General features: G+C 42.9%; 2 protein-coding genes across 4 annotated transcripts in view; one reads left to right on the top strand and one right to left on the bottom strand.

Annotated features, from left to right (window-relative positions):
• DOCK2 (dedicator of cytokinesis 2) overlaps window positions 1–12,221 on the bottom strand; it is a 323,398-nt gene that overhangs the window by 187,988 nt on the left and 123,189 nt on the right. The gene's annotated exons all lie outside the window — the stretch shown is intronic.
• Window positions 1–12,221, top strand: part of INSYN2B (inhibitory synaptic factor family member 2B) — a 119,581-nt gene that overhangs the window by 86,720 nt on the left and 20,640 nt on the right. Inside the window, exon 2 of the mRNA XM_033180270.1 lies at window positions 9,596–11,867. Within this exon, the coding sequence (XP_033036161.1) occupies window positions 10,522–11,867 (1,346 nt within the window). The 5' untranslated portion in view covers window positions 9,596–10,521. The remainder of the gene's footprint in view (window positions 1–9,595; window positions 11,868–12,221) is intronic.

Raw genomic sequence — 12,221 nt, 5'->3', positions numbered from 1 at the left:
TTCTTCTATCTGAGCAGGCAGCTCCCCCAGTGTTTGACCCCAGGAAAAATAAGTCAAATTATTTAAAGTCAAAAGGTGGTATAACCTAAAAAAAAAAAGGTAAGAAAATGTCCCCAGTGATACAGTGAAAAAGAAATGTGTTGAGAAATATCAGAAAAATCTCTGGAAAGAAATCAAAATGCTGAGAAATATAGAGATAATATTAAGCCAATGCTCTTTCATCTATGAGATGCTGGATGAATTGGCCAGCAGTTGCATCTGGTGGTAGTAAAGGTTTTCCCCTGGAGAAAGCAAGCTGGAGGTGACCTTTCAGATTCAGCGGGCAGCAGCAGCCATTGCCTCTGACTAGAGGGGTGCATGCACCACAGAATTATCCCTACAGGGCAGGTGCCCTGAGGCTTGCAGGAGAGGAAATTCAGGAGATGCTGATTCCTCACCCTGAATGAGCCAAAGGAAAGAATCACTGACCCTAAAACATTTATAAAGATGCAAGAGAGAAGGAGAAGGCAAGAGAAGGAGCCAGAGAGGAACAAAAGAAATGGAGAAGGAAGAGGAAGGGCAGGGTGTGGAAAAGAGGAGGGCAAGTAAGGTGGTGAGACAAAGAGCAGGGAGGAGAGGGAAGAAATGAAATGGCGAGCCATGCCGGAGAACAGAAGGGAAGAAGGGGAAAAGAAGGAGGGAAGACAGAGGGAAATACAATAAAAGGAGAAAGGAGAGAGGAAATCCGCAGGATAATCCAGCTAGATTTGTAACCTTTCATGTCTTAGGCTGGTCATGCTTGTTATGTTCACTCTACTGTCCTCTGTGTTGCCTTGCATACCTGAAACATTTTATTATTTTTTTTTAAAAAGGAAGAGAAGGCAGAAGAAAGGATAAAAATGAAGAGGAGGTAGAGGTAGATGGTAGTCGTATCTCCCTGGGTGACAAATGCAATTAGAGGGCTGGAGTGGTAGAAAAAAATAGCATTAGTGGCTTGCCCATCCATTGGAGAGGACTCTGGGATCAGAAAGCCTGTCTTCTCCACTAGGTCTGGTTCCAAATGAGGTACCTGAGCTGGAACCAGATATGGGGCCATGGCCCTCAACCTTTCTCCCTGGTATATTGGAGAACAGGAGACCCTGGATTGACATCAGTTACACTTCTGCCTTCAACTCAGTGTGTCACTTGTGCAGTTCCACAAATGTTCCCCCAGCTCCTGCTCCATGCTAGAAGCTGTGCTGGGGTACGGGATACACACCACCGACTTTGTTCTTCTTGAAGCATTTGCAGGCAGAAGACAGCTGCTCAGAGTCTCAGTTTCCCCATCTCTATAATGAGGGGAGCTGTCTTTGGTTTTTAGGTTTGCTTTGAGTCCCAGGATTGAATTCCCTACATTTTCTAGAACAACTCCACTTTTATTCAGTTTTAGATATTGGAATTGTGCTTAAGTTTGGATTTGGAAAGCTGAGTTTACTGCCAAAGGAATTTTGAAAATCATTAAATAAGATTCTCCCCAAGGTCTAAAGTTTTAAACTTCTCCGTTTTATTTCTAAGGTTGTATGATTCCTTGATTCCTTGAAGCCTCTAACTATAAGAATTTACTCTTTATTCATTCATTCAACAAATACTAAAGTTCTTCAATAAATGGGGCAGAGACAGATAATAAATAAGCTAATAGGACAGGGTTTTGCTGCATAGAGGGACATGGAATGGGAGAGGGCGTCAGGGAGTGTCTCCTGGAGATGACAGCCTTGGAAGGATCTGGGGAAAGAGGAGTCCTAACAAAAGGAATAGTAGATTTCAAAGCCAGATGATGAGCATGAATCTAGCATGTTCAGGGTCATGGACCAGGTCACAGAAAAGGGGGAAAGTGGCATGAGATGAGATGGGACCAGGAAGGTAGGCAGGGGCCAGATGACATAGGGTTGTGGCCTTTCTTCAATGTTGTGGCCCTGAAAGTTATGGAACTTGTTTGGATTTTAATTTAAATGTAGTGGGACACCTTTGCAGGGTTTCAAAGAGGGGCCTGATGTGATCTCATTAAATATTACCAAGATTATTCTGGCTGCCGTGTGGAGGACAGATGGCAAAGAGGACAAGAGAGGGGGACATTCGCAGTGATACAGGTGAGAGATGATGGAGACCTGGGTATGAATACCAGAATTTGTGCAAAAAGGTCAAACATGGTATACAGGAAAGTGAGAACAAGATTTCATGATCAGTACGTATCCAACATCTTTCAGGGTCCCAAATATATAAGTCTGGATTTTTTTTTTTTTTTGAGACGGAGTCTTGCCTGTCGCCCAGGCTGGAGTGCAGTGGCCAGATCTCAGCTCACTGCAAACTCCGCCTCCCGGGTTCACGCCATTCTCCTGCCTCAGCCTCTGGAGTAGCTGGGACTACAGGCGCCCGCCACCTCGCCCGGCTAGTTTTTTTTTTTTTTTTTTTGTATTTTTAGTAGAGACGGGGTTTCACCGTGTTAGCCAGGATGGTCTCAATCTCCTGACCTCGTGATCCGCCCGTCTCGGCCTCCCAAAGTGCTGGGATTACAGGCTTGAGCCACCGCGCCCGGCCAAGTCTGGATTTTAACCTCACCTTTTGGTGCCTAATTCTTTCCTCAAGTTCACCCATGCTTAGTAATCCCAGGTGCTAAAAAGAAAGTCAATTCCCTTTGTTTCTTTGACCACTTACCACAAAATGTAGATTTAGGCAGACCCCCAAAATATACCCTTTTCCTTATTGAGAAAGCTGCCGGAAAGGGGTATATTTTTGGAATATATAATTTGGAAAATTATCTTTCCAAATTTCAAATTGGAAAGACAAATGAAGACTTGGACCACAAGCATTAACCCTTTGATTTCAGATGAGTGTGGAGTAACCCTTACCAACAGATTTGACCGAGCAATTAACTGAATACAAATGGAAGGAAAGCAAACTTTGAACCACAAGGCCCAGAGGTGAATGATCAATAGTAAATGGCTCCTTAAAGACTCAACACTGTGCTTAGGACTTTGGAGGATAGGAAAAGAGTGGAAGACATATCCCTACACCTTAGAAATGCACCCTGCAGCTGAGGAAACAGGACTAACACATAAAGTAGTTAGATGTCTGGCCAGCTAAATGGAGGGAAAGTCGGGATCTCCACCAGAGCCCTGAGGCTAGTAGCAGGAAGACAGGGTTCCAGTCTACCTCTGTGACTTAGGACAAGTCATTGAATCCTTCTGGATTGAATTCCTCTTCTTTAAACAGGGATAATGCTTCCCAGCCTCCCTAGAGGGGATTACATGGGATTTGAAAATGCTTTGTAAGTTGTAAAGTGTGGTATAAATAGTAAAGGTTATTATTACTAAGTTCAGAGAAGGGAGATGGCAATGTGTCAACAAACAAAGCCTCCTCTGAAAAACAACCTAATCAAGAGCCTCCTGCCCAAAAACCACCAATGACTTCCCAGTGCCTAAAGCGGGGGTTCTCAAACTATGGCTCCCAGGTCAAATCCATTCAGTTGCATATTTTATAAATGAAGTTTTATTGGAACACAACCAGAGCCATTTGTTTACATATTGTCTATGACTTATTTCTTGCCACAATGGCAGAGCTGAATGGTTTCAACAGAAACTGTGTGGTCAGCAAAGATGGAAATATTTACTATCTGGCTCTTTAAAGAAAAAACTTGCTGACTCCTGGCATGAAGGACAGTCTGAACCCCAGTTAACATGTAAAGCACCCTCATATGTAAGGCAGAATTTGGATGCATGAAATGAATCAAATGCCTCCCTCTAAGTCCTCCCCTACCCGTACAACATTGGGTAGCAATTCTCAGGAACAGATTCCATATGAGGTTGGCATTACAAGGTCCTTTCTTAGAGCTACAATAGGGGTCAGGTCTTATTCCTCCTTGGAATCTCCACAGTATTTATTACAGTGCCCACCTCACAGCAGAATCTCAATAAAGTCCAACCAAATTAAATCTGTCATAAAGAGAGAAAGCATAGTAGACTAGAGAACAGACATGAGACCTACTGATAATAAATCTTTGAAAGGAAAAAAAATGTTGGAAGTGAATTAATTCCTTCACTCTTAGTTATGCAAACATTTATTCTATGCGACTATCCAACTATTCCATGTCATAGAAGCTAAGGCAAATTAGATAATACAGGATTATATTCATTTGTTTTACAAGAATTTATGTAAGACCGACCCTCTCTGTGTCAAGCAGAGGATAAGGACTCGGAGTAGACCATCACCACCTGTCTCTCAAGGAGCTTATAGTCTAGTTGAAGAGGCTAGAAGTCAGCAGATCATCACAATATAGATAGACAAGCACAATGCTAAAGTACACAAAGTACAGAGATGGCAGGGAGATAGGACTCCTTGTACATTCCTCGTAGAAGGGAATGCCATCTTTGTACATTCCTTCCCATGAATGCACCTACAGTTTACTATCCCAAGGGAAAGAGGAGGGCCCAAGACCAATTCACAAGTATCTCAAGGCTACCAGCTGGGTTCTATCTGAAGAGTGAACACTGACTATCCTGACGATTTCATATAGATTATTTCATTTAATTCTCACAATCAGTCTAGGTGGTTTTACAAAGATCAATTCACTTGTTCCAGGTCAATAGTCAGAAAGTGGAAGAGTCTCATCTAGGTAGATAATAAGTGAAAGCCTATGTACTTAACCCCTCACTGTATGGCCTAAATACACTGAGAAAAGAAGACTGGGCAGGAATTCCAGCGAAAGCCCACAGTGTGCAACCTACAGAGATATTGTCCAATGTTTCTGTATCTACTGAATGGACACTGATTCCATGAGGACCATTTGATGTGGGCCAAAGGCATAGATGGAACATAAACCATTGGTTCATGTTCACTAAAGTCAATAATCAAGGGAGGACAGAATAAAGTGTTGCAAAGATCAACAATAACTCCAGCCGTGGGGCAGCTGTGACCACCTCTAGGGAATGATTCTGGATCCTCGCCAGGATATTAATTTAGCCCTAACCTCCAATGCCTAGGAAAATGTGAATTAATGGACAACTGGGAGCCCATAAGACTTAAAGGCCTCCAGAGGGTGCTTTTAGCCAGGTGTATTCCCCAGGATGTGTCTGTACAAGGGTCATGGTGGACATCAAGGGCAGACGAGTTGGGACACAAAATATTTTTGTCAAGAGAAAATTTTGTATTTCCTAAACTTCCTAGGTTCTGTCTAAAACACGAGAGTTTCCACATTTGCTTGGCTATTCAAATTTTCATTTTCAACTTTTCGGCCTTTATTTGTATCAAACATTGTGTAAAACCAATATGTGAAAAAAAAGTCCACTCTTATATAAATTCCCTATCGAGAATAATGAGATACAATTTCTTTTCTACTTTATTGGCAATGACAAAAACAATTATCATAAATTGACCAAGCACAGTAACAAAGAGGTTCTGGTAAAAGGTCTTCTCATGCAGTAATGCCAGAGTTGCACATTAGTAGAACTTTATAGAAGGATGAGTGGTAACATGGTAGTATCAACAAAATGTAAAATGCACAGCTACTTTGACCCACTAATTCTTCTTCAGGCATTTATTCCAAGGAGATAATTAGACAAGTGCTCCAGGATTTACATACAAAAAATGTTATTTATAGACTTTTAAATAATACCAAAAATTTATAAACAACCTAAATATCCACAAAAATACTATTTAAATAGATAATTGTATAACTAGACAAATTCATGTTAGCCTACTTAAAAGGACAGTGTGATCTGTATGCCATAATGTGTAACTTTCTCCAAGTTGTTCAGTGAACAAAAGGCTTTCTGTCCATAAGCTTGTCTGTGTATGCAATTTCTGTGCAAGCATTGCACAGGGAGATGGCTAGAATGAATGTCACCAAATTGTTGGTGTATTATGGCTCTTTCTAGGTGGTAAGATTTCAGGTGATTTTTTTCTTCCTTTTGTTATTTGTATTATTTGAATTTTTACAATGAACAAATAATATGTTTATAAGAGAAAACCAACTGCTTTTAAAGATTAAAAGAAAACATCTAAAGGATACACAAACTTCCTGGAGAAAAGGCAGGGCTAACACCAGAATAATGACTGACTTTCAGAATGAAAATGTGGAGGGAGTTTGAAACCTGCTTGCTAGCCTTGCACAAAAATATTAATCTTTCCAGTCCTGAAGAAGGCAAGAAGGCCCAACAGTGAGAAGCCTGTTCTTCAGGGTCAGTCTGTGGGTCCAAACGACAGCTCCATCCCTTATCAGTGTGAACAACTTGGTACAAATATCTTCATCTTCTGTGCCTCAGTTTCCTCATTTATAAAATGGGGAACTGATCGCACCTGCCTCTAAGAGTGTCATAGGATTAAGGAAGAGAGTAAATGAAACATACCAATCACAATGCCTGGCACATAATCAATGCACTAGACATTAGCTCTTATGAAAACCAGCCTCAGACAATCGTAGCCTGTGTGAGTTATCATTCCCAGAATGAAGTGCTAATAAGCAGTTAAGAAGAAGGCAAAACATAATTAGTCAAGGAAACCCACAAAAGTACGCATATAAATATCTAGGCTCTGCAGTACAAAGATGAAGAGTATGAACTGTGTGTTTTCAAGCATGTGATTATCTCACAAATTTCAACTGCTTACTCTGCAAAATGGGGATAATATACAGAAGGTCATTTTGAGGATTAAATGCCAGGTGCTAACATAGCATTTAACAGTGAGTTTTTAATACATACTTGCTATTATTAATGAAAATAACTATTATGGACTAGGGAATTGGGTACTGAGCTCCCCATCATCACAGGCATCCAGGCAGGCTTAATTATTATTTGAGGAGGAAGATGCAGAAAGGATTTAGTCATGGACTGAGGAAATTGTCTACTGAATTCTCCCAGACCTAAAAGTCCTATACAAAGTCATTGAAACATAGGACCAATTTTAAAAAGTTGCATTGTTTGGAATTTTTGTGTAAAGCAACTCGGGATCAGTAGGTTCATCTCCTCAGAGAGGTAGGTGACAATGCCACTCTTAGAAGCCAACCCTGCTCTTCAAACAGGCAAGGCAAATGAGGAACCACCTGCTCATGAAACTCTGCTCATTCTGTCCCACGATGGCTCTACCTGCTCTGGAAAAGCTACAGATGGTGGTTCATCCACCACTGTGGCTCACAGAGCTCCATGAGCTTTGCTGAAAGTTATCGTCCCTCTCCCTAGATACAGCACATCCACACACATCCTGGCATTCACAGCAAGAAGCCCTGGCTGCAGGTGATTGCAATAGTGATAACAGCAATGGTAGAAAACACACACCAATTGCCTAATGTGTGCCAGGCTCTGGGCTGAGAGTTTCGCATACATTGTCTCACTGACTTCACATCAGACTCATGAGTCTGTGTCTACGCTATGTCATCCCCACTTTACAGACGAAAAACACACCAAGTCCTTCAGCCAGTAAGGGGCAGGGTTTGAATCAGGTTCTAAGGTATACTCAGAATGTTAGCAGTAGTTAGTAGAAAAGGTTGATGACAAGTTGACAACTCATTAGCATTTTAGATGAATCCAAGTATCTTCCAGGATGTGCCACACACTCTCCCAGCACTGCTGGGTTAGTTGGACCCTCTCAAGGCATCTAGGATCAGGAAAAGCCAAAGTTCCTATGAACATTATCTAGCAATTCTTGGGGAAAGCAGAAGTCTTATAGACAAAGTTTAGGCTGCACTCACAATGAACACCCCAAATAGTGTGAAGGAAAATGTTAGTAATAGTCTCCGTTTATGGAGCCAAGGTTTTTATCTGTATGATAAGGCTGGCTGGCAATATGGTTTGGCTGTGTCCCCACCCAAATCTCTAATTGTAGCTACCATAATTCCCATGTGTAGTAGGAGGGACCTGGTGGGAGGTAATTGAATCATGAGGGTGGGTCTTTCTCATGATAGTGAATAAGTCTCACAAGATAAGATGGTTTTATAAAGGGGAGTTCCCCTGCACATGCCTTTGCTCCTTCTTTGCCTTCCACCATGATTGCGAGGCCTCCCCAGCCATGTGGAACTGGGAGTCCGTTAAACCTCTTTTTCTTTATCAATTACCCAGTCTCGGGTTTGTCTTTATTAGCAGCATGGGACCAGACCAATACAGCTGGGCTCTAAGACAGACTACTTTCTCAGAGCCAGCCAAATACTTGTGGGCTATTTTATTACTTTTATTTTCTTTTAAAATCCCTCGGTCAACCCGGACAGGCTTAGAACTCTCCTCATGTCAGTGCCATTGTAATCCCTCTGATTTGCAGCAAATCCTCTGGTTTGCTTTGCCATGGCAAGGCCAGGGGACAGTTCCCTGCATCTCCCCAGATCTGCAAGGGTCTTTTGCCCTTGTTCTTAGCAACTGTCAACATATCATGCAGATCCCAAAAGGGCAGAGTCATAACTTCATGATTAAGAATGTGGACTTAGGAATGACAGACTTCTAGGTTCAAATTCTAGCTCCTCTACTGAGTACTTACCCTCTCTAAGCTTCAATTTCCCCATAAGTCTAAGGGGGATAATGGCACCCCATGGATTTTTTGTAAGGATTAAATGAGATAATGCAATATTGGAAAGGGAGTAGGATATGTTTAGGCAAGTTACTTAACCTTTCTGGGCCTCAGTTTATTCAACTATAAATGAGGACAAAAATATTATCTACCCTTATAGAGTCATTTGTGATGAATGAATGAATTATGGCTTGGCAAGTGCTTAGAACAGCATCTGTCACATGAGTTAGTACTAAGTAAATATGAGTTGTTTTAATTAATGCAAGTAAAGTCCTCAGCATGGTAAAAGTAGGTGTTCAATAAATGGTGGCTATTATTATTATGAGGTAGCTGTTCCTCAGAGAAGTTCATGCACATTTATCTCCTGGAAAACAATAAGAAATGAAGACATCAGGGGAGAATTTTGTCCTTAAAATAAACGTTGCAGTCATAGCAGAACGAGTCCACAGATCCTGTTTCCCTAGCAGGATACTCTAGGACCTTCACTCTTCTTCATGCCCAGGCTCTCTTTTACTTCAGAAGGACCTGCCCTTCATCCAACCATCTACTTTTTCAACAAATTCTCCTTAAGCACCTATAGTGAGCCAGAAAGAGGGCTGGAAATGCTCAAGCAGTGAATGAGATGGTTCCAGTCTCTGCCCTCCTGGAGCCTACAGGGTAGTGGAGGAGGTGCACACTAAATAAATACATACACAAATGCTTATTTAATAACAGCTACAATTTGTATTGTGAAAAATGTGACGAGGATGTACAATGGGTCTTGATGTGGTCTTGGCACTGGGTGTGTGAGTAAGGGAGAGTCATTGTCAAGTCTTCCTGAGAAATTCCTGGGACTCCCAACTGATGAATAGGAGTTGGCTGGGTGATGTGCGGAAGTGTAGAGAGAAAAGGGTCCAGGCAGACAGGCATTTTGTTCCAAGGCCCTGCACCCACAAAGCCTGGCTCACAAAGAGAACCGAGATAAAGGTCACATGGTTGACTTACTCCTAGACCCTCCACTCAAAATACTCAGCTAGGAAGTTAGAATGGGAAGAGAAATCCAGGTCCACAGAAACTGCGTTCTCAGTGGCAACTGTTGTCTCTTCACTTTCAGGTGCTCCTCACCTGCTTGCAGATCTCAGACCCCAGCTGGTCTCAGACCTCAGCCCCTGAGGCCAAGCAAACATACGTCATCCTGGAGGCTGCAGACATAGCTCACCGTGCCCACATGTGAACTTCGGCCAAGACACCACAGCAGATACTCTCTGCCCACTGAATCCCCTATGATTCCTCAATCCTGTCCTGGTCATACCCCACTGGGTTTTGTGAGGCCATTTAGGAAGATAAGTTTCCCTTACTGAAGAAAAGAGAGACAACATGAAAGAAAACAATGGCCCCAAAGGAGGAATTTGTGATTGACATAAATAAGAGTGTTCCCTTGGGTGCATCATGTATCATCAAAGTAGCAAACCCCCAGGTCATTTATTTCTCCACCTATTTACCTGCTATGAAAAGAAGATGCCTTTAAGTTTCCTGCAGTTTCACACTGGACATTAATGCTCTGGGGGGTGGGGAAAAAGCCGTATGTTCTAGATGTAGCAGGTTTCTTTTGGAATTCACTCACTGGGAGTCTGGCACTACCCGCTAAATGGTACTTTTGTTGTCTTTTTGTTCAAGACAGCCAGCTTCTTCCAAGATCAGAACTGCGTGCCAGCCTCCCTTGATAAACAGCCTATGATCTATCTCTTGGTAGATCATATGTTTAATAGTTAGCCTAACTCATTTGTTTTTTCAAGAAGCAATTATGACTACAATGAATTAATATTTTAACTGCGGGGAAAGCATTACAGCTAGTTCCTATGGAGACTCTAGAGGCTGGGAATGGCCAACAGGATTTCCCATACTAAGAGGAGAGGACAACTCCATCCTGGCCAGCAGTTCTCTATGTTTGAAATACCATCATTAGATACTGCTCCAAAGACCTAAGGGGAGATGTGCCTAGGAGAAGTGTGTGGTCCTGATCCTTCCTACTGAGGCTCAATGGCCCAGCAAAATATGAAAGTGAGGCCTGTGCTTCTAAAGCGTAACAGTCTAGAATCAGTAGAGTTTGTGAAACAACCTCACCACCGCAGGAGCAAATCCCAGCAGGTGAGATTCAAGGAAGATGGGACCACTAAGAATCCAGCTGGCCTAGCTGAGGTTGATGTCCGAACTCCAGAAGACCTGGCTGTGATGGGGAAAACTCAAGCAACCAGGCACCATCATCCCCCCACCTACTCGCTCTCCTTCCCCAGGTCCCAGAAGGCAGGGGGCTTTCGCAATGCTGCGATCCAAACTTCCCCCAGTCTCAGGAAGCATTTCCCAGTTTTCAAAAGGAAGAAACTCACAGCCAGCAAGTCCCTGGTGGAAATGCCAACAGCATCCCAAAGTGCCATCCAGGTCAACGGCAACCTCTCTGAACAGGACATTGTGTCTTCTGACTTTGCCTACTTAAGGTTGGCTCAGCATCTTGAGGATGGGCCTCGAAGGGTCAAGGTGTCCCACACATTCCTCCCGAGGGTCCCCAAGGTACAAAGCAATGGTCCTGTTAGCATATGCTTGGAAGCAGGAACTTGGAGGTCCTTAGAGAAAGCCACAGCTGCCATTCAGGTTCCAGATGATATTTATCACAGTCCTTCCTGGGAAGCTAGAGAGTCTGCTCTCAGCCCAGACAGGCCAGTTGAAGTAAGTAACTCCATACACCCTTTGGATGACACATGTCCAGGTGATGGGAGAAGGATGACTCTACCAGATTCAGAAAAATCCACCTCCTGCTTAAATGCTACCAGCGTTGCCAGCCACACACCAGGCACAGAGAAACTTAAACCTGAATTGCTTTTGCCCAAAGACAACTCGGATGACAAAGACTTTGGCCCACTGTCATCTCAGTCAAAGGAAACGTGTGTTCCTTCACCTCCACGGACTCACAGTTCCCCCTCATCAGGCTCCCACAGCCAGCTAGCCTACCCAGGAAGAGCCTCAGACTGTCCTTCATCAAGTAACAATCACCAGAATCTGGTGTCACTCAAAATTAACAGTGCATCGAAATCTGCCCCTGGGTGTCAGGAGCAGATGGCAAACAACCCCACTGAGTCAGACACCCTGGAGTTTCCAAATTGTCCAGGAAGTGATCACCTCCCATCCTCTCTTCCAAAGAGTGAGACCAAACTTCAGAGCAACAGGGAGATTAGTGACATTAATCAAATTCACCTGGCACGGGGTGAACTCTGCGACCTCCAAGGCCGACTGCAATCCGTGGAGGAATCTCTGCACTCGAACCAAGAGAAAATTAAAGTCCTTTTGAATGTAATTCAAGACTTGGAGAAAGCTCGAGCTCTCACTGAAGGGTAAGGAGATTTTTTTTTTTCATATTAAAAATGACTGGGTGAAGTCATTTGCCAACACAGGGGCAGAGATAGCTTTGGTTTCTTTCAGTAAAAATGTCTCCAGAATGTTTGAAGTACTGTCATTTCTCCAAATCATAACCACAGACCTCCCTTTTCTCTAATGGAATTTCATTTAGTTCTAGGCTTTGGTGGATTTTTGTGGATTTCTATTGCTGTTTGTTTTCGTTTTCAGGTGTTAACAGAATGGGAAAAGGCAGCCATGAAGCAATAGGATCAAAAATGATTTTTATGAGGATGAGGGTTCCGTTGATATATGATGGGGGAAAACAATAGCAGGAAGGCACTTCCCCATCC

Source organism: Trachypithecus francoisi, unplaced genomic scaffold (genome assembly GCF_009764315.1).
Source record: "Trachypithecus francoisi isolate TF-2019V2 unplaced genomic scaffold, Tfra_2.0 Lachesis_group2, whole genome shotgun sequence".
NCBI lineage: Eukaryota > Metazoa > Chordata > Mammalia > Primates > Cercopithecidae > Trachypithecus > Trachypithecus francoisi.
The sequence above is the reverse complement of the archived record's forward strand: the minus strand, read 5'-3'. Positions and strand labels throughout refer to the sequence as shown.